At 45.5% G+C, this 18,723-nt stretch overlaps 7 protein-coding genes across 15 annotated transcripts; 2 read left to right on the top strand and 5 right to left on the bottom strand.

Moving 5' to 3' along the window:
* Positions 1–533: 533 nt before the first annotated feature.
* Positions 534–3,210, bottom strand: LOC9660183 (excitatory amino acid transporter 4). Of its 2 annotated transcripts, XM_002964790.2 has the most exons (10): positions 2,366–2,604; positions 2,203–2,308; positions 1,987–2,145; positions 1,765–1,928; positions 1,642–1,703; positions 1,366–1,571; positions 1,121–1,313; positions 940–1,062; positions 712–873; positions 536–659 (listed from the first exon to the last, which is right to left on the bottom strand). In XM_002964790.2, the coding sequence occupies exons 1-10, from the start codon at positions 2,484–2,486 to the stop codon at positions 612–614; spliced, it is 1,344 nt and encodes a 447-aa protein (XP_002964836.1). In that variant the 5' UTR covers positions 2,487–2,604; the 3' UTR covers positions 536–611. The 2 variants fall into 2 exon arrangements, with proteins under 2 accessions (XP_024525560.1, XP_002964836.1); XM_024669792.1 differs by having other exon boundaries at positions 534–659; positions 940–1,313; positions 2,366–3,210.
* Positions 3,211–3,324: 114 nt separating this feature from the next.
* Positions 3,325–5,169, top strand: LOC112344648 (pentatricopeptide repeat-containing protein At3g26782, mitochondrial-like). 2 transcript variants are annotated; one of them, XM_024669790.1, is made up of 2 exons: positions 3,325–3,407; positions 3,460–5,169. In XM_024669790.1, the coding sequence occupies exon 2, from the start codon at positions 3,530–3,532 to the stop codon at positions 5,150–5,152; it is 1,623 nt and encodes a 540-aa protein (XP_024525558.1). In that variant the 5' UTR covers positions 3,325–3,407; positions 3,460–3,529; the 3' UTR covers positions 5,153–5,169. The 2 variants fall into 2 exon arrangements, with proteins under 2 accessions (XP_024525558.1, XP_024525559.1); XM_024669791.1 differs by lacking the exon at positions 3,325–3,407 and having other exon boundaries at positions 3,563–3,625; positions 3,711–5,169.
* Positions 5,170–5,232: 63 nt separating this feature from the next.
* LOC9658814 lies at positions 5,233–6,677 on the top strand. 3 transcript variants are annotated; one of them, XM_024669794.1, is made up of 7 exons: positions 5,233–5,399; positions 5,450–5,559; positions 5,609–5,752; positions 5,805–5,962; positions 6,020–6,130; positions 6,192–6,245; positions 6,326–6,677. In XM_024669794.1, the coding sequence occupies exons 1-7, from the start codon at positions 5,315–5,317 to the stop codon at positions 6,480–6,482; spliced, it is 819 nt and encodes a 272-aa protein (XP_024525562.1). In that variant the 5' UTR covers positions 5,233–5,314; the 3' UTR covers positions 6,483–6,677. The 3 variants fall into 3 exon arrangements, with proteins under 3 accessions (XP_024525562.1, XP_024525561.1, XP_024525563.1); XM_024669793.1 differs by having other exon boundaries at positions 6,008–6,130; XM_024669795.1 differs by having other exon boundaries at positions 6,008–6,130; positions 6,197–6,245; positions 6,326–6,389.
* Positions 6,678–6,779: 102 nt separating this feature from the next.
* Positions 6,780–7,896, bottom strand: LOC9658813 (NAC transcription factor 32). Its single transcript, XM_024670018.1, has 3 exons — positions 7,722–7,896; positions 7,384–7,658; positions 6,780–7,321 (listed from the first exon to the last, which is right to left on the bottom strand). The coding sequence occupies exons 1-3, from the start codon at positions 7,894–7,896 to the stop codon at positions 6,920–6,922; spliced, it is 852 nt and encodes a 283-aa protein (XP_024525786.1). The 3' UTR covers positions 6,780–6,919.
* A 689-nt stretch (positions 7,897–8,585) lies between these two features.
* On the bottom strand, positions 8,586–9,820 carry LOC9658812. The gene is made up of 8 exons (XM_024669829.1): positions 9,725–9,820; positions 9,501–9,653; positions 9,313–9,446; positions 9,214–9,267; positions 9,002–9,140; positions 8,872–8,940; positions 8,764–8,807; positions 8,586–8,698 (listed from the first exon to the last, which is right to left on the bottom strand). Exons 1-8 carry the CDS (start codon positions 9,768–9,770, stop codon positions 8,612–8,614), a joined length of 726 nt encoding a protein of 241 aa, XP_024525597.1. The 5' UTR covers positions 9,771–9,820; the 3' UTR covers positions 8,586–8,611.
* Positions 9,821–9,933: 113 nt separating this feature from the next.
* On the bottom strand, positions 9,934–13,296 carry LOC9658811 (prolyl endopeptidase). 3 transcript variants are annotated; one of them, XM_024669728.1, is made up of 13 exons: positions 13,208–13,296; positions 12,738–13,000; positions 12,462–12,681; positions 12,211–12,411; positions 12,083–12,153; positions 11,868–12,024; positions 11,216–11,806; positions 10,787–11,167; positions 10,657–10,732; positions 10,536–10,599; positions 10,339–10,474; positions 10,175–10,288; positions 9,934–10,112 (listed from the first exon to the last, which is right to left on the bottom strand). In XM_024669728.1, exons 2-13 carry the CDS (start codon positions 12,989–12,991, stop codon positions 10,047–10,049), a joined length of 2,331 nt encoding a protein of 776 aa, XP_024525496.1. In that variant the 5' UTR covers positions 12,992–13,000; positions 13,208–13,296; the 3' UTR covers positions 9,934–10,046. The 3 variants fall into 3 exon arrangements, with proteins under 3 accessions (XP_024525496.1, XP_024525497.1, XP_024525498.1); XM_024669729.1 differs by having other exon boundaries at positions 12,738–12,938; XM_024669730.1 differs by having other exon boundaries at positions 12,738–12,938; positions 13,181–13,228.
* A 277-nt stretch (positions 13,297–13,573) lies between these two features.
* On the bottom strand, positions 13,574–16,507 carry LOC9658810 (FK506-binding protein 15). Of its 3 annotated transcripts, none has more exons than XM_002964786.2 (17): positions 16,444–16,507; positions 16,318–16,375; positions 16,170–16,247; positions 16,064–16,112; positions 15,921–16,009; positions 15,786–15,863; positions 15,649–15,713; positions 15,489–15,570; positions 15,385–15,435; positions 15,239–15,320; positions 15,151–15,192; positions 15,024–15,097; positions 14,563–14,964; positions 14,293–14,500; positions 14,145–14,238; positions 13,905–14,095; positions 13,574–13,865 (listed from the first exon to the last, which is right to left on the bottom strand). In XM_002964786.2, the coding sequence occupies exons 1-16, from the start codon at positions 16,461–16,463 to the stop codon at positions 13,969–13,971; spliced, it is 1,599 nt and encodes a 532-aa protein (XP_002964832.1). In that variant the 5' UTR covers positions 16,464–16,507; the 3' UTR covers positions 13,574–13,865; positions 13,905–13,968. The 3 variants fall into 3 exon arrangements, with proteins under 3 accessions (XP_002964832.1, XP_024525499.1, XP_024525500.1); XM_024669731.1 differs by having other exon boundaries at positions 13,574–13,856; XM_024669732.1 differs by having other exon boundaries at positions 13,574–13,856; positions 15,921–15,988.
* Positions 16,508–18,723: the final 2,216 nt, after the last annotated feature.

Genomic DNA, 18,723 nt, shown 5'->3' with positions numbered 1-18,723 from the left:
CGCGAGGAGGAGATTCCAAACCGAGAACACTAGCGCAGACGTTGTCAACTGGTTTACAGCTGCTTGGAGCTCATGGTCACCGAGGTATAAAATACCATGAAAATACCATAGCTTGAGATCTTGGAAAGCGGCTTTATGTGCAAGAGAACCCGAGACACTTTCAACATGCGCTGCTTCCATCGAGCAGACTATGAAATCCTTGAGGCAGTCGAGGAAACTGGTTCTCGTTGATCCCCCGAAACCAGCGTATGGAGAAGCGAGATCTCGGGCGGCTGCTGCAAGATGGGAAGAAAACACACGCAGCGAGGCAATGTTTCTAAAGAGTGTTTCTTCTCAGCTCGTGGAGAAACATCTCTCTCACAACGATTTCCTGGTGGAGGAGTCGCATAAACGGCTCGAGAGGCGCCTACTCACGCAGGAGAAGTCACTGTTTTCTCGTCACTTACCCATGCATTTCAGCGCACGACTATTGGAACAAGCATGAAAAAAATTCTCGATCCTCTTCCAGTTCATAAGATCATGATCAAACCATGGAAAAAATAAAAGAGAGGCGCTATTTACTTGTTCGCGAATAAAAATTTCCACTGTACAAGTCGAGCGGTTTTCCACAGCTAAAAGTCAATGGAATCACTCGAAAGGAGTGGTTCTCTAATCTCTTCCTGATATGAAAATTAGAGAAAGAAGAAGAGTTTTTGCCTTAGAAGTACTCACCAGATTGGACTTTGGATCGACGTAGCGTTTGTTCCACGCATCCACGATCAAACACGCACATCCATCTCCCCAAATGTTGACAGAAGTGCGGACGGCACACAGCAGCCAATCCACTGCGTAGAGAAGTGAAACATCTCCCACGAATTGGGAGTATCCAATCGACTGTAGACAAAACCATGAAGAACATCAAGATATCCTAAAGTTCTTTTTTTTAAAAAGTTGGTCCACCTGAAGAGCAACGATCATTGTAAGTAGGCCAGAATTTGGGACCGGACCGCAGCCAACCGCTGCAAGAGTTGCTGCAATCGCAAGAACAAACAGCTTCGCGGGTGGTAAATCGAGGCCATGAGCCTGGACAAGAGAAAACCGAAGAATTCTTTCTAAGAAAAACAGAATTTTTCTTACGTACTTGACAGATAAACAGTACAGAGACTGCTTCATATAGTGCGGATCCATCGCGATTGATATTTGTTCCCAGAGGAATGACGAAGCGAACTAAGTTTGGATCGCAGCCTGAGGCCACGGCACAGTTCATTGTCACTGGCATTGTCACCGCGCCGGACGATGTTCCTAGACCCATGATCAAAGCTGGAAAGAAATTCCTACAAGATATGGATTCAAAGCTGACAATGCTGTGCCATCAAATTGGCTTACTTGAGAGCATTGAAGGGATTTCTTCGCGAGAGCAGCATTACCATGAGAGGAAGAAGAATTAAAGAGTGTAGCATCAAACCACCTAAGACCGTCCCGACGAATAGCCCAAGAGCCTTGAGCAGACGAAAGACGTCGCAAGCTTTCAAGAGCGCGCTTGCGGTCAGTGACGCAACTCCGATTGGAGTCAAGGTGATAACTGCGAAAATCTAAGCTTCACAAAGAAAAAAAAAACCTTAGAAAAAACAGAACTAGAGAAGAGAGAAAACGATGGCTTACAATCTTCATTATAATTGCATTGCAAAGCTCAACCAACTGGACTAATGAATCTGCTTTCTCGCCTGGCAAAACAAAAAAAAAAGTAGTTTTTTTTCTTGGCAGAAAGAAGAAGCAATGTAGTACCGAAAGTATTGACGAAGAACGCAAATACGATAGCGAAGGCAACCATGCCAAGATAATCTGATTTAGCAGCAGCGGCAACAAAATTTGTTGGGATAAGATCTCGGCCAATCTGCAAAAGTGGCTCCACCAAAGTGGCAGCTGCGTTTTCTTGCAGAGAAACCGAGCTGCAGCAAGGAAAAAAATCGCTCTTTTTTCACAAAAGATGAACTTGACACAACTTACGTGATTGTAATGTTGTTCCTAGTGCATTTGTCATTGGTGGTGCTAAATGGTCGAGACTGGCCTGGCTTGATCAAGTAAACCAGAGTGATCCCGAGTACCACAGCCAGTAGCATTGATATGAGGTAGTAAAAGAGCGACCACCGCGTGATTCTTCCAACGCTGGACCAAAAAAGTTTTCTCAGAAGTCCATGGAGGAAACGAGAAAAAACGCAATACCCATGCTGAGTGTGTCTCAAGCTGAAGACTCCGGACATTAGAGCGAAGACAATCAATGGCAAAACGAGCTGCTGCAGTGCTCGAAGATACAATTCGCCAGGATATCCTAGAAACCGAAAACGAAGAACGAAATCACCAACAAATGGAAATCTTTGCCACGCACCTATGAGCTCAATCGTCAAGTCGGAACAGTGGGCTCTGTAAAGCGCAGCTCCTAGACCGATTCCACACACCACTCCCAGGAGTGTCCACCACACGAGCGTGTCAGATCTGCATAGAGCCATGGCGAGGAAAAATAAAGAAGAACTTGCGAGCTCCACGAGCTCCACGAATGTGGGGACAAGGAACCTATGCAGTGCATTCCACGGCAAAGAAATGACAAGCAAAGCATCTTAGGGCAGTTGACTAGAGAGTTTGTCTATGGAGGTGAGTAGCTCTCTCTAAATCTATGCATTCTGGAAGACGAAGAAGCTTAGTTCTCCAAGGTGGGCATTTTCTCCTCTCTAGTCGCGGGCTTTCCATCGCCATAGCTCCACAGCAAAGGCACGAATCCAGTGTTCTTGGCTTGCTTGCCTCGCTCAAGCAATGCAAGACCCTCGTCGAGGGCCGAGAGATCCACGCTCGAGCGATGGCGAGCCGGCAAAGCAAAGATAAGTTCGTGGCCAGCGCTCTCGTGAGCATGTACGCGAGGTGTGGGAGCGTCTTGGAAGCTCGCAAGATCTTTGATGAGCTTGAGAGGCGGGATGTTGTGACTTGGAACTCTCTCCTGCTGGGATATGTCGACAACGATGATCCAGCCAGTGCTCTGGAGCTCTTTGCTCGGATGGATCGCGGGCGAGATCGCCATCGATGCGATCCAAACGCGAGGACTTTCGTGGCTGTGCTCAAGGCTTGTGCGATCTTGGCGGCGAGAGAACAGGCTCACGAAGCTGACGGACGAGCGCTCAAGCTCGCTGCTCTCAAGCAAGGCGTGGCGATCCACTCGCAGCTCGCGAGAGCTTCCAGAGGTATGGATATCTTCGTTGCTAGCGCTCTCGTCACTATGTATGCAAAGTGTGGCAGTGTGATCGAAGCTCGAGCGGTGTTTGATCGAATGCCGTTGCACGACTTGGTTTCCTCGACGGCCTTGATGCTGGGATACGCGGAGAACAGCCAAGAATCGCTGGCGCTGGAGCTCTTCTCGAGCTTTAGTTTCCACTCCCAAGGTATTGCTCCAGACGCTACTTTGTTTGTTGCCGCGCTGAAAGCTTGCTCCAGCCTCGCAGTGAAGGAGGACGGCAGGGAGATCGATGGAAAGCTCGTGAAGGTGGAGAGCTTGGAGAGAGCGATGGCTATCCATTCCCTGGCGGCGAAGTTTGTCTGCGAGTTTAATCTCTACGTCGCGACTACGCTGGTGGACGTGTACGCGAAGTGTAAGAGCGTGGTGAGCTCGCAGAGAGTCTTTGATAGGATGCCTTGCCACAATGCTGTGTCTTGGACGTCGCTGATGATGGGATATATCGACGCAGGGAATGGAGAGCTCGCCATCGATTTATTCTCGCGGATGGAGCTCGCGAGTTCCTCCTCAATCGACGCGGCAACTTTCGTCTCGGCGCTCAAAGCTTGCTCGAGCCTCTCCGAGAGAGAAGAGGCGAGGGAGCTCGATGGGAGGCTTGTCAAGGTGGAGTCTCTCAAGAGAGGAGTGGAGATCCACGCTCGAGCGGAGAAAAGTGGCTGGGAGCTCGACGCAAGCGTGGGGATTTCGCTGGTGGATATGTACGCGAAGTGTGGCTGCTTGGTGGAGGCCAGACGAGTGTTTGACAGGCTCTCCTCGAGCAGCGTGGTGCCGCTCACGTCTCTCACGCTGGGGTACGCGGAGAATGGCCAGGGAGAGCTCGCAGTGGAGCTCCTCGAATCGAAAGTTTGCGAGCAAGGAGGCGGGCTTGATCCGCCAACTTTCGTCGCGGCTTTGAAGGCTTGCTCGAGCATGGCCGGCAAGGAGGCCGGGGAGCTCGTCCATGGCAGGCTTGTGAAGCTCAAGGCTCTGGAGAAAGGGATGAGCTTCCACTCGCAGGCGATGGATAGGAGCTTTGAGACGGACACCTACGTAGCCAATACTCTGGTGGACATGTACGCGAGGTGTGGGAGCATGGTAGATTCGAGGGGTGTTTTCGACAGGGTGGTGGCCAGGAACTCCGCCACTGCCGCGTCCTGGAACGCCCTCCTGCTGGGATACAGCGAAAACGGCGAGGAAGATCTCTCGCTGGAGCTCTTCCCGAGAATGCTGGAGAGCGAAGCTATGGCGAACTCCCGGACTTTCGGCGTCCTGCTAAAAGCATGCGGAGCTGCCGTGGCTCTGGACAAGCTGCAAGCGATCGAGGCAAGGATCTACAGGGCCGGTCTCGAAGTTGATGAAACTCTTGCAACTTCGCTTGTGGATGTTTACGGGAAGTGTGGAGATATGATCCGGGCACGCTGTGTTTTCGACTGGATCGTCGCTGCTGGAGGTGGCGACTTGGTTCTCTGGACGGCTCTCATTGCGGGGTACAGCCGGGTGGGAAAATGGAAGCTCGTTTTTGAGAGCTTTAGCTCCATGGAAGATCGAGGCTTGGCAGCCAACGCTGTGACGCTGGTTTGTTTGCTCACAGCGTGTAGCCACAGTGGTCTCGTCGAGAAAGGGAGGAGCTACTTTCGCGACATGGTGCCGAAGTTTGGGATCTCTCCGGGAGTGGAGCACTTGAGCTGCATGGTGGATTTGCTAAGCCGGGCCAATCACCTCGACGAGGCTGTGGAGATGGTCAAGAGCATGCCGGCTGGAGAGAGTGGGGTTGCGTGGATGACGATCCTGGGAGCTTGCTCGAAGTGGAGAAACGTGAGGATTGGAGAGATTGCTTTTGGTAGATTGGTGGAGAGCGATAGTCACTCGGCTGGAGCTTATGACTTGATGGCTAATATCTATGGACGAACATAGATTGATATGGAAACATCGAACTTGTCATTACATTTTTCCTAAAGTTCGGCCAAAGTTCCTAGTTGTCATCGCATTTTTTTTCTGGCAAAAAAAAAAAAAAAAAACGGATTTTGCATGCTTGGGATTTAAAACTTTGGTGATGTTTTAAGCCCTAGAAATCTCATGGAGATCGAGGAAGCGGTGATAGCCGCAGCCAAGAAGCTGGGCTGGCGGCTCAAAGCACGGCATTGCCATTGTCTCGCTCGAGGTATGGAATAAAACGAGGTGCTAGAGTGGAATTTGATTAAACTCTGCTAGATCTTTTCTTCGTCCTCGTGGGAGTGAGACCTCTTGTCATGATCGATTACTTGCCTTACAGCGCAAATCTTCTCCAGCTGCTGACCTCTCTAGTAAACTCCGTGTGCGAGGTTTGCAAAGATTTCTTCGTTGCTTCATTCCTCGCAAAACAACTTCCAGGCTTTCAAAGGATGGAGACTCATGTCCATGGACGAATCCATGATCTACTTTCTCCACGCAGCTAATCTGGAAGAGTACATGGAAAGCTCCCTGGGCGACGAGAGCTGGCTGAGCTTTATAATCCTGGACGATGGTCCTGCTCGGGTATGTTTTTTTTCCCGAAAGAACAAAGCTTTTGATTCTTTGTAGCTCCCAGGTGGCCACACAGCTTGAAGAACAGTCAGTGAAAGCCACTCTCAGACGATTGCAGGCTCGTTTGTCACAGTCCCTCGCGGAAGAATCTCGTGAGTGCTCGCTCATTGATTTTAATCACGGTCTATCGGAGCTGGATATCTCCATTCCTACGTGCAACGGGTAAGTTCTTCGTTCTCTCTTTTCTCAAAGCTAAACAAAACGAAGTTACTCGCGAAGATGGCTGCTTGGATATCCAGTGATTTACGTGTTCTCTAAAGACAAGGCTTCTCAAGCATCGCGGTGCTTATCATCGGTCCACTTGTGTTTATACAAGCTTCTCTTGCTCAAGTAAGCACACATTTTATTCCAGGGAAGGAAAAAACAAACTCTTGACTTGCTCGACGACTAGTCCAGAGAAAGTCTTGGCGTGGAGACCGCATGAACCAGTGGAAGAAATCTTGAGGTTTTTTTTTTATATAAATGCTTATAGTTTTGGAAGTTTCTTCTTCTTGATACTGATACACGCCTTCTGGATTTTGTCAGCTTTACCATCCCGGAGTCCAATGGTTTCTCCCAGCAATGGACTCCAGACGCGTTCATGTCTTATATTGCCACAAAAGTCTCTCAATGTTCCAAAATTGATCCCGGGGACTTGCGACTGGATGTGACTTCCAGACCGCTACAGTCTGTGGCCTTCTGAAGGTCCTGTTGGAGTGATCAGCTCGAGGCCAGTTGACGCAAGTGATGCGATTTTCCGGCCTGCCGCGTTTGCCCCTCGCGTTTGCCTCTCGGTTGAGGAATTTAGACAGAGAAGGATTGGACGCTCAAACCGGGTTTATGGTTTAGCATCACTTGAGCATTCTTCGTAATAAGCGAGCTTACGTGTTTGGGCTTCTCTCTCTTTTTTTTTTCTCTTGGTTGCTTTATCGTACAAAATCGTCTTCCGATTTATTCTTTCCAGGAACCATCGAGCTCAATTTCGCTTTTCTTTCTATGAAGTTTACGTGACACGTTTATCTTGCGGTTGAACGATTTTTTATTTAAATAACACCTTGACTCCGTATAGTTGAATAAGACGCCTCGAGCATTGACGAGATCCGTGACACGTGACATGACTAAACGTTCTTGCATGAGGTTTTAGTGGTTTTTCTCACTTTGATTTTCCCAGAGGCAGTGTCCAGCGATGGAGGTGGGAGTTACCAGAATCCCAGGAGAGAATTCCAGTGGCCAAGCAGACGACGACGGGGCAAGGTTGTGAGTTTCCACCTTGAGGTTGAACTCTGGAAAAAGAACCTCCTCCACATTGCTCCAGTCCATGAGGAGTTCGGAGATTTCTCCAGTGGCAGCATCACTATCCAGCAAGCTCTCCCCCGATCTTTCATCGTCCGGGGATGGCACTGAGTTTGGTTTCTCATCCTCCAAGGAAGGAGCACTGAGTAGAAGGTCACAGACTTTGGAGCTCCTGGTGGAGAATCTCGTCGGGGGTCGTGAAGAGCTGCTCTTCTGATACATCCGGCACAAGGTGACATCGAATTCCTCCTGGAAAAGAAACACACCCTCTGTGAAAACGAGGCCGAAAGAAGAGGGATAAAAGAACCAACTTTGGCAATGGAGTTTGGATAATCAGTCCAGGGAAGCCTGAATTCGTTCATCACCCAGTTGGTCTTGTTTCCTTTGGGAGCTCGGCCTTGGTAGAAAACCAGAGTCTTCTTCTTGCCAATCCATTTGCCTCTTAAATCGAAGACTTTATGATCGGTTCCAGTGGCTTTCCAGTAGCCGGATCTTGCCACTCGCCTGGGACGCGATCCATCGGGATACTTGCGGTCTCTCGGCACGAAGAAGTAGAACAACTTGGTGTTCTCGCTTGGAATCATATCTAGAAGAAACCAAAGCAGCCTTGAGAATGAGAACCAAGAACATTGCGTATAAACAGGGATACCAGAGAGCTCCCATGGATCGTGATGATAAAAGTCCACATCTAAGATCACGCCCGGGGGGAGATTCAACTTGCCTCGGACCTTGTACTCGAGATAGAAACTGACAAGCTCCTCCTCGGTGGGATTGAATCGAAAGCCGGGAAGATTGAAGTAACAGGAATCGGAAGAATGCCGCATAGCTTTAGCTCCCTATCTTTGCGGTTTTTCTTTTTGAATTTCTTCCAAGGGAGTTGGGTATTTAGCCATGGAGTTCTCTTTCTACGAAGACCACTTTTTTGTCCGTGTCCCGAACGCGGATTGGAGACGTGCTCCGCTATGGTACTCTAAATCTTGAGAAAAATCAAAGACTAGAGTCTTTGGCTGTACAAAAGACTTTTACTAGGATGTTTTAGGGTTGATGCTTGTGCCGTCTTGACCCGGGGGACTGTCCGAAAAGTACCAGAGGGGCGCGCGTCACAAATATCTAAAGCCATGCATCTGGGATTTAAGAGAGGAATTTAGTTGCTAGAACTTTGTACTGCAAGATTAAGATATAAAAAACTCTCGTGCGACAACCAACACTAGTGGATTCCTAGGCATGATCACAGAGAATTGACTTGTATTGACTTATATCTTTGTTGCGAGCGAAGCTTTCAGGTGGCTCCTTGCTAGCAGGAACAGGGCTGTAGGGCCTGACCGAGCTCTTGGACTGGCGACCATAGTGATAGAAAACAAAAACGAAGAAATACGTACTTGGTTCTTGGATCCATTGTCCTTGCAAACATAATACTATTCTTTACAAGAGTAGGACTCTTCCAGTCCACACAAAAGCATGTCTCACGCTGATAAGACTAAAATAGTTTCCAGTCCAGCCTTTGCTTGATTTGATGAGCTTTCTTATTGCAAAGATGTTTTACATTGACCCGAGTGAATGATAATCCACTGGAACAAAATCGGCTTCAACGAAAAGCGTGCTCGATTGTTTGATTTCAGCCACAACCTATTGTATCATATCATATGATAATCTGTGAGTTCACAACGGATTAAAAACTAAAAATGTTTCACCTCTTTATAAGAAGGATGACCATAGAAGTTCTTCACGGCAGATTCTACGAATTGAACAAGAAAGTCAATTTAGACAACGGTAATGCAATGAGAAGTCTTGGATCATACCTGAGGCCAAACGAGCGACAAAAGAATGGGAAAACACAAGATAATCGGGGCGGATCTTGATGTTAGAGCCTAGTTTCTCAAAGAGCGCGAAATTAGTTTCTATTCTCTTGAGGAAGAATGAATTACGTACCAGATGTTACTTGTAATACGGTGGAGGGCATCGCATTAGCTAGATTTTTGAGTTTCGAGATCAAAGATTGAGTTTCGTTTTGCATGACATTCGCTTTGAGCTCGAAGAAACAGACGTGGACGACCTCGCCTTTAAACTTCTGCTTGGTACAAACAAAGAAACAAATAAAAAGAGCTTCCTTTCTAGACAGAATAGAGAATCTTCCCACATACCTTTGCAGGATCTACATGCTCGAGAGGCGAACTGTAATCAACTGAATCCTCACCCTGCATATCCGATGAGAATCAAACAGATAAACAAAAACAAGATACCTTGAGAAACGGCATCATCGGCTGAATGGCGGTCTGGAAGAAATTGCTAGTGTAGTAGTTTTCCAAAGCTTGAGTGGTGAGAAAACGAGAAAAGAGACCATGCGTGTAGCCATTCCCGGGCCTCAAAAGCCGACCTTTTTCAAAGCATTTGATTCAGGGAAGAAAATATAAGATAACAAGGGAGATACCAGTTAAAAGGAGTGTGACATTTGGAATGGTGCCAAGGCTGTTGAGATTGTTGAGAATCAAAGCCTCGCTTTTTGGATCCCTTGCAAGGCCAGGCATCTTGAAGAGCACGGGGTGCTCCACAACATCAACCTCAAAGGACGAAGAAATAAGAGCTGCAAAGAATAAAATCGTTATAGTAGTATTGTTTGCAAACATCCAAGAATAATCGAACAAATGGCCTTACTGGAGAGGGAAAGTAGTACCAGTAGGATTTGAGAGGAACGCTCCATTCCCTTTCGCACGGACGTCTATTCCTAATTTTTCCCAATCCAGGCTATAAAAACAACTCCCTCGCGACCTGAATATGTCGGTGCTGGAAGTTTATTTTGATGCCACCCGTCGTTGCCACTTTGCACGACGCAATAAAAGACAAATCTATTTTTAAAAAAAAAATTTCTATCATCGATACAGTTACTTCCTTCGGATATAACTTGCAGTGATGAGCATAAATATAGAGAAATAGGAACAAAAAAAGAACGGGAAATAAAGATGGAAAAACTGGATCGCTACTCTGTCCACTCCGCGCCAGTCATCTTAACGAAGAATGACAATCGATCGGCAGCCTCGTCAATCTGTGGAGTTGGATCGAAACGAAAAAGTTAGCTTCGAAAGGAGGAGAAGGAAGAACGCGTACCATTTTCTTGGTGGGACGGCCAGCTCCATGCCCGGCCTTTGTGTCGATGCGAGCTACGATTGGATTCGTCTGGTTGCTTGATTTGGAGGATTTGACGAGTACATGCTGCAATGTCTGTGGACTCGATGGTTAGAACTTGGAAGCGCAGAAAAACTTCAACGTACTGCAAGGAGTTTTAGAGTGTGGAGTGGCACAACTCGATCGTCATGGTCTGCGGTTAAGAGCATCGTTGGTGGATACTGAACACCAAGGCCATCAGGCTTCTCCCAGGGTCTCAAAACGTTATGAAGAGGAGAGTATCTAGAATTTGCAAAGAGAGAGCAGTGAGTTCTAGTAGAGTGAGAATGAGGGAGGAGCTTACTTGATCAACCACTTGAACTCCTCTTCTTTCTCAGAGCAGCCATAGTCCGTTGTCCAGGCATGACCTGCGAATCAAGAGAGTAAGACGCGTCCGATGCGTGAGAGAAACTAAAGGAGCTCACCGATTGTAAACTTGTGGAACCTTAGCATGTCCATAACACCTACATGAGCAAGAGCACATCCATAGAGATCAGGCCTCTGCAAACAGTAGGGAGTTTTAGCTCGCAAATTTGATTAAAAGAAAAGGTAGACCTGGTTGATGCATGCCGCTACAAGAAGGCCACCATTGCTTCCTCCCTCGATACCAAGCTTTCTTGGTTGAGTGTAGCCTTCTTTGATCAAATACTCGGAGCATGCTTGGAAATCGTCAAAACAGTTCTGCTTGTTGCCAAGAGAACCAGCTCTGTGCCACTCTTCGCCGTATTCACCACCACCTCTGATGTTAGCAATCGCGAAAATGACCCCGCAGTGCTGAATAAGAACTATCCTTGAAGCACTGAAGGACGGGGTTATGCTGATGTTAAAACCTCCATAGCCATAGAGCAATGCCGGATGTTTGCCATCGAGCGCAATACTTTTCTTGGCAACAATAAACATGGGAACTTTTGTACCGTCTTTGCTGGGGACGAATACCTGCAAAACAAGCGTCAGAGATTTTTAACTCAGTAGTTAAGATTTTGCCTGTTTCGTCTCGAATCTGGTTCTGTCGAAACCTTTCACACTGGTTTCTTTGAAAACAGTAGGCTCCGAGTCCTCGGATAAGTCACAGCGATAGATGACCCCAGGCGTAAGGAAGCTTGTGAAACCATAGAAGATCTCCGCATCTTTTCTTCGTCCAGAAATCCCTGAAACCGTTCCAATATCCAGAGGAAGAGTTCTCAATAGCGTGCCATGTTCCAAATCTCGAACCTCAAGCACATGCTTTACGTCGCTGAGATACGATACTACCAATTGCTGGTGGTTCACACACTGCGCTGAGTCCAAAACATCCTTCGCTGACTCGGCAATAATGTCTGTCCATGTTTCCGGATTCCTGGTGTCCACCCGCGTTACTTTGTATCGTGGCGCATTTTTGTTTGTCCGAAATGTGAAGACATTGCCGTCGTTCGCAATCACCTCATACTTTGCGTCAAACTTATCCACAAGCCTCTCAAACGGTAGCAACTCATCCTTGCCTTTCCATCCCTGTAGTCCATTTGGCAGTGAGTCGAGTTCACAAAGATAAAGCCTGTTTACGGGATCGCATCCTTCTTCGATCGAAAGCACAAGGTACTGAAAAAAAAAGGAGAAGAAAATAAAAACCAAACGAAGAGCAAAAAAAAACACCTCTCACCTTGCCATCATCAGTAACTTCAGCTCCAAACATCCACTTGGGATTGTCAGAGTCTTTCCAGCACAATATGTCTTCCGATTGATCAGTTCCTAGAAAGTGATAGTAAACCTCCTGAGAAAGATTAAGATCTGTTTCAGTTCCAGCATCCGCATCCTTTCTGCGAAACTCGCACATTTAAGACCAATTGCAAGAAAATCCATCAACTTAAAACTTACATGGGAGTCGGATATCGACAATAGAAGAAACCTTTATGATCATGTGTCCAGGCAATACTTGAAAACTTGACCTGGATATACAAACAATTAGACTGGAAGTTGTCACGAGAAGCAAAAGCTCAATTTACCCAGCACAATACGTCAGGCTCGAGAGCCTTAGTAGCAACACGAAGAACCTTGATGGTAACCCAGTCACTACCACTGGCACTCAAACCAAAAGCTAGAAATTCCGCATTTTCACTGAAGGAATAGACTGATAGCGCCACAGTTCCATCCTCGCTAAGTTCATTAGGATCAAGAATAACCTCCGGTTCACCATCCAAGGAATCCTGCGGCACGAAAACTTAAAAACCGGGATACCAAATGATTTCCAAACTACCTGTGCGTACAACACGCTTTGTGGCTGTAGGCCTTTGTTGTGAAAGTAGAAGTATTTGTCTCCCCTTTTGAACGGGCACTCAAACTTGGGGTAGTCGAAGAGCTCGGTGATCTTGTTGTTCATTTTCTGCCGAACATCACAGGACTGCAAAACCGTGTCCATGAGTTTCACTTGCTCGGCTACGAAAGCTTTCACTTCCTCCGCGTCTGGATCCTCCAGCCTGAAAAGAAAGAAGAAAAAAACTGATAAAAGGAAATGGCCAAGAGACAAGAGTACCATCGGTAAGGATCAGCAACACGAACTCCATGGTAATCATCAGCGACGGATTCATCGCGACGAACATCCGGGTAGAACAGCACATCCGTCTCTGCGAGTGATCCCATAGTTCCAACACTCCTGGTGCACAACGCCGGCTTGTTTGACCGAGGCCTTGAGAACAGAGGCTTCAATCCGGAGTGGAAATTCCTCGACACCAATCTGGAAGGAATAGAGATCGGAATCGTCCTGGTGAGAAGGCTCAGCTTGTGCATTCCATGAATCTAGTCAGGAAAAGAAAGAAGAACACCAATCAGGCTTATAGCACACTCCAGTGAGGAAGAAAAGGACACAAATCCAGAATGTAGGACACTGCTACCACACAAAGAGAACTAAAAAAAAAGGATCCAGACAGCGAACACCAGAAAGCTGCCAGAATCTAAAATATGATGAAATTTCCAGACCGGAATCGGACAAGCAGGATCCCAGACCTGGAGAAGAGTCGCGCCGCCAGCCAGCGCCTCGATCGACCGATCCGTGCCACTGCGCGAATAAAACCCTAGGCCGCTCTTTCAATCTAATGCGGCCTTCACATTCCCATGACTGAACGGCCAGGCCACTTTATATAGGAGCGCCCATTCCTCTTGGCCAGTGTACGACAGCTCCAGCATTACGGGGCGGAAAGTCCAGGAGATGGACTGCCACCAGCGCCTGGGCGTTACAAGCCACGGACGGCCGGGATTCGTAACGAGAAGACGATAGCGACACTCCGGGATGTTGGGAGTAGAATATAACTAATGTCCTTCGTCTAATCGTCACTATGGTTTTTTTTAACTCTTCGTGCTCCGGATGCCAAGTTCCACCAAAGCGTCCCACGAGGAGAGAGCTTTTTAAAGTAGAGAATGGCTCCATTTGTGTGGAGAGTGTGTAGTCACTGATAGCGATCGTCACAAACTCGAGAGAATTGGATGTTGTCATGGGTGTCGACACTTTGGTTCCTTTATGTCGACACCCTTGTTACTTCCAATGCGTGCTTAACATGATCTTAGTGCGAATTCCACCACCTTGTCCCGGTAAAATTCCACCCCGGACTAAGAGAGTGGTGTCTCTTTAGAGTGATTTCTTCGTACGGGTTAAGTCCTGCCGATTCTGCGAGAATTGCCTTCGAGTAAAGTATGTAATGCTTACCTCATCTTCCGTGCACGACGAGAGGAGAAACTAGATTGCCTTCGTTTTTGAGAACTTCCTCTTGCTAGCTTTGGTTTACGATCTCCAGGATGGATGCTGTCGCCGCGTCTAGTTTTTGCTGCAAGGAGCTCAAAAGGCTGGCTTTGGTATCGGCTTGAAGACGGCTGTTGGTCATTTCGATTTCCATGTCTCTGCAAGAAAAAAAGTGTTTTTGGATGTGGAGTAGAAGAGATTTCTTACAGGGAAATCCGGTGTAGGATCTGCTGAACTTGGTCTTCCAATCCTTGGAGTTCTCCGTTGGATTCACGACTTGGCTGTTTGATCTTTCGTGGTCCTACATCGACACTGTTCAAGAACAAGAGAGAAGAAAGGTGAAAGACTAGACTACCTTTGGAAGACTCCAAGCGTCTTTTGAGCTCTCTGTTTTCGGCGATCATTCTCGCAATCGACTCCACCAGATTGTCTTCTTCTGAGTTGCTTTCCTCGTCCACGAGCTCCGTCTCCGGAATCACTCGCCGCTCAAAGTCTCGTGATTTCGAGTTTACAAGCTGGTCGAGTCTCGAAGAAAATGACGCGAATGACTCGGACATGTTTGCCTACGTACAATACAAGAAGAAGAAAATGGTAAGCTCGCTCAAGTTTGATTCCAATTACGTACCTGTGAATACTTGATTTCCCGTAAGAGCTCGAGGTGCTCGCAAGTCAGTATTGGACCGGACTGAACAAAAACTCGTGATTCATCGCCAGTGTCCCCAGTACGATTTGGAGCCAACTTGTCGGAATCAAGTTTCGGAGTTTCGTTCCCTTGTTTTGGAGCTGGAGCCGAAAAAAGATGGAGATTTACTGCTGCTCCAGCGCGAGTCATGCGAGCCAGACGGTCAGTCACAGTTTCCACTTTCCCTTCGCTCCCCTCCTCTCCAAAGCTCTGTTGTATGTCATTGGCAGGAACTTCGGGAATTCTTTCCATTTCTTTCGAGCTTTCCATTTCACTCAGCTGCTTCAAGGTTTTCCTCTTGCGGACACGAGCTACCGTTATATCGTATAAAGCCGCCAGCGAGTCCTGAATGAAACGAGATAAGAAAAACCAATCGAAGTTCGATGAGCTCAATCAAAGTGAACCTCGTCGTCATGATCCTTGAACATCAGAAGCCTTCTCCCTCCTTTTAGCATTCCTCGGATTCCATCTTCCAGTCCTGGACAAAGAAACTTTCCATGGAAAATTGACGAAGAAACAATCAATTCTTACCTGTGAAGTTTTTCGAACCGATTTCAAGTCTGATAGTTTTCTCTGGCACAAAAAACCCAGATTACACACGAGATTTTTCAAAGCAAACCTGGAGTGTCTCCATGAAAAACTAGCCCAGTGGAACACTCATTCCACGGTTTTGCAAGGAACACTTTACAAAGCACTTGCACCTAGATCACAAGAATTCAAGCAGCCGGAGCAAAGTATAAAAGAGGAAAAAATAGTGATACTCACCACATCGCCATCTTCGATCTCCCTGAAATTGTCTTTTGGACATACCACATCCTGAAAAAAAATCCATCAATCATACAGACTTCGATTGAAAGTGAAAGCGATACCTGGAAGACTTGTGCCACAGAGTGTTGTACGTGATAGCGAGCGTAAACAAAAACCTTAGCAAACTCCATCCATGTATCTGTGCTGGAGTACAAAAGCTAAGTTACAGATTATCATGTTGTCGCAAGCTTCTACTGAGAAGAAATAGAGAAAGAGGCCGACCTGCGAAATGTCGCTTCCACAATATGTTGGCTGGTCTCAATGGCAATCCGGCAATTTGCGTCGGGCTGCAGTGGAAGAAACGAATGGAAGATCTCATGGAAAAGGAACGAACACGAGGAAAGGGGCTGTCTACAAACCACTATATTTATAATTCCCGTGAAAGACACCTCCGCAACGACAATCTTGGCAGCGTTGGATACGACAATGCGTGAGTCCTGCAAAGGTAAAATGAAAAAGAGATGGCCAGAGGATTTAGAGTGTGGTTCTAAAACCTGTTGGTCGTGCGTCTCTGTTTTTATGATTTGAATGGTAGCATCGCCAACATTTTCTTGTCGACGACCTATTTGGACGCAATCAGTCCCTGCATGGAACAAGAAGAGATTCAAGAACTGTAAAAAATCGACATGATTCTCACCTGATGGAAGCATGAAAACAACGTTGGAAAGTTCTGTGGAGAAGAGGACCTGGAAAAGAAACACAAGCACAAATCAGTAGCTCAAAGTACCAGAAAAGAATCAGACCTGGCTAGAAAACGATGGTGCAAACGACACACGGGGCTGCAGCTTTGGAGGCTGATATTGAAAACTTGGATTGCCAACCTGACACGAAGAACAAAAACAGAAAAAACCTGTTTTTCGTAACTTAAGAGCAAAAAAAAAAATTCTTTACCTGAAGCTTCTGCTGCTCGGTCTCAAACAGCGCTTTGAGCTTCGATGCGCTGCAGCTCCTGCATTTTTCAAGTGCTTGGTTAGACTAAAACATAAAAATGACACTGGTGCTGCGAATCGCTTATACCCATCAGCTTCGTCCTCCATCACTTGCAAAAAACCCTAGCCTTGTTCATCCTGGTGTTTTCTATTGCCAAAAACTCTCAAATGCATGGATTTTTGTAAATCATTGTTTTCGTGTAAGTAAAGCTATCTCCTTTCTCAATGTTTATACTCTTGGTTAACCAGGTTTTGTTGGTTTGAAATTCAGAATATGTATATAATGTTTTTACATAAAATGAATTATAACTAAAAAGTGTTATATAAGATTATATTTTATTTATCAAGGAACTTTTAAACAAAAATATAAACTATGAGTGCATGGAATATGGGAAGGGAATACAGAAAATGTGAATATTAATTAACCCAAACTTATATATAAGAGCGAGTGGTCCAGATTTAAATCAATTTGATGTCAAATCCCACTATGCTAATATTAATATATGGCATTGTAACTATACACTTAGCCCTCACATCATTCCCTCCTCTCAAAATAATGAAAGACTATTAGAGTTCTTTTGTAAATGGGCCGAGATCTGGAAGAACATCAAGAGGAGGCATTAGCAGATCTGTAAGTGGTATTAATTGTTCATGATCCCTTTGTATAAAGCGTTTCAACCGTTGCACATGCACAATCTCTAGAGGATCGATTTGTTTGACATCATGTTGAACCTCATAAACTTGTGTCCAACTTGCTGCAACGCTCGATATGGTCTTTTTCATTGAACAAGGAGCCCCTTAGACAAACTATATACCGTAAAATAGGGAAAACAGACTAACACCAAATCATCCACTTTATACTCCACAAGTGAACGATGATGGAAGTTGTAGTGTCATTGTTGTCCTACTTGTACATGACCTAAGTGTTCGGTAAACTCTGCTTGGACAAGTGGAAGAATGCTTGTCAAATACAAATCCCATGACCTAGTATCAGCAATTTATGGCAATCGCAGGTAAACCCAACTTCTTTAGTAATATTGGATTATAACCATATAAGAGTTTATATGGTGAAGCACTAACAGAACTCTACACCTTTGTGACATATGCATACCAAAGAGATGGCAAATAACCATCCCAATCAGAATGCTGAAAATTCACATATTTCGTGATCATCCTTTTGAACGTGAGAACAAGCCATTCCACCAGACTTTCTGATTGTGGATGATAAACACTTGTGAAAATGTGGCGTATCCCCAACCGAGACATCAAAACGTGAAATGCCTCAGCTATAAATATGGGACCATTATCCAAAAGAATCTGTTCTAGACAAGAATGCTGAAACACCACTCGATTGAGGAGGAAGTCATTGCCAACAGTCAATTGTGAAAAAGGTCCTATATGCCCACATAGAATAGGAGAATCATGATAAGTATAGAAAAACCGCAGAATAAAAACAGAAGGCACTACCAGCTGTAAATGACCATCAGGATCCGTCCTCACAAAATAAAAAAGGTTGTATTTAAAGCAATATTGAGAATGTAAATGCCGGAAAGGCAAGTTATTAGCAAGTGATGCAGGATTCTCAAACCCATTTCGAAGTCTTCAAATCCACGGTTTAATTTTCTTAAAGAGAAGGTAGATCTTGCTCTGTGCCTTGTGGACACTGAACGTCAAGTACAGCAACCACTAGCAGCATAGAATCCTCATCTAGAAAATCCTTAGATGCTAGAATAACAAACTCGTCAAAAACATGAGAAGAGAGTGGAGAAGGAAAAGGAGCTCGAGAAAGGGCATTAGCATCAGCCATAGAACTCCTTAGGCAATGAACAACATCAAAATTATAGTTTATTGAGCGTAATGTGCTGTTGAGATGGTTGTTACAAAGCCAAAGACATTGTTCTTTGACAACCAATGGACAGAAATGTAGAAGACGAATAGGTAAACAATTTGAGAGATAGTAAGAACTCAAACGATTTCAACAAATGAACTACATGCAAATAAGCATTGATTGCTTTTATTAAAAAAATAAAAACAGTTTTCAAGGCTTTAAGTTTTTGAAACAATTTTGCACCCTAACGTGCTTTTGTTTTTAAGTGACGTAGCCACTGTAGAGCTGACTTTGCGTGTTTGTTTTTTAAGTGTCGTATATATAATTTTTTATTTTAAATAGTAAATATTTTATTTTCTCATAAAAGTATTACAAATTTACTAAACACAACTATATAATAAAATTCTGTGAATAAATATAGACAAATGTAAAGCCAGAAAAGATTTGATACTGAGAATCATGAGCTTTAACATTAATTGAGCAAAAACATTAATTATAAAAAATATAATTCATCAAAATGAAAGACAAGGTAACACTAAG

This window comes from Selaginella moellendorffii, unplaced genomic scaffold (assembly GCF_000143415.4).
Source record: "Selaginella moellendorffii unplaced genomic scaffold, v1.0 SELMOscaffold_5, whole genome shotgun sequence".
In the NCBI taxonomy this organism is placed as follows: Eukaryota; Viridiplantae; Streptophyta; class Lycopodiopsida; order Selaginellales; family Selaginellaceae; genus Selaginella; species Selaginella moellendorffii.
Note: the sequence above shows the minus strand (reverse complement) of the source record. Positions and strands in the feature narration are given on the sequence as shown.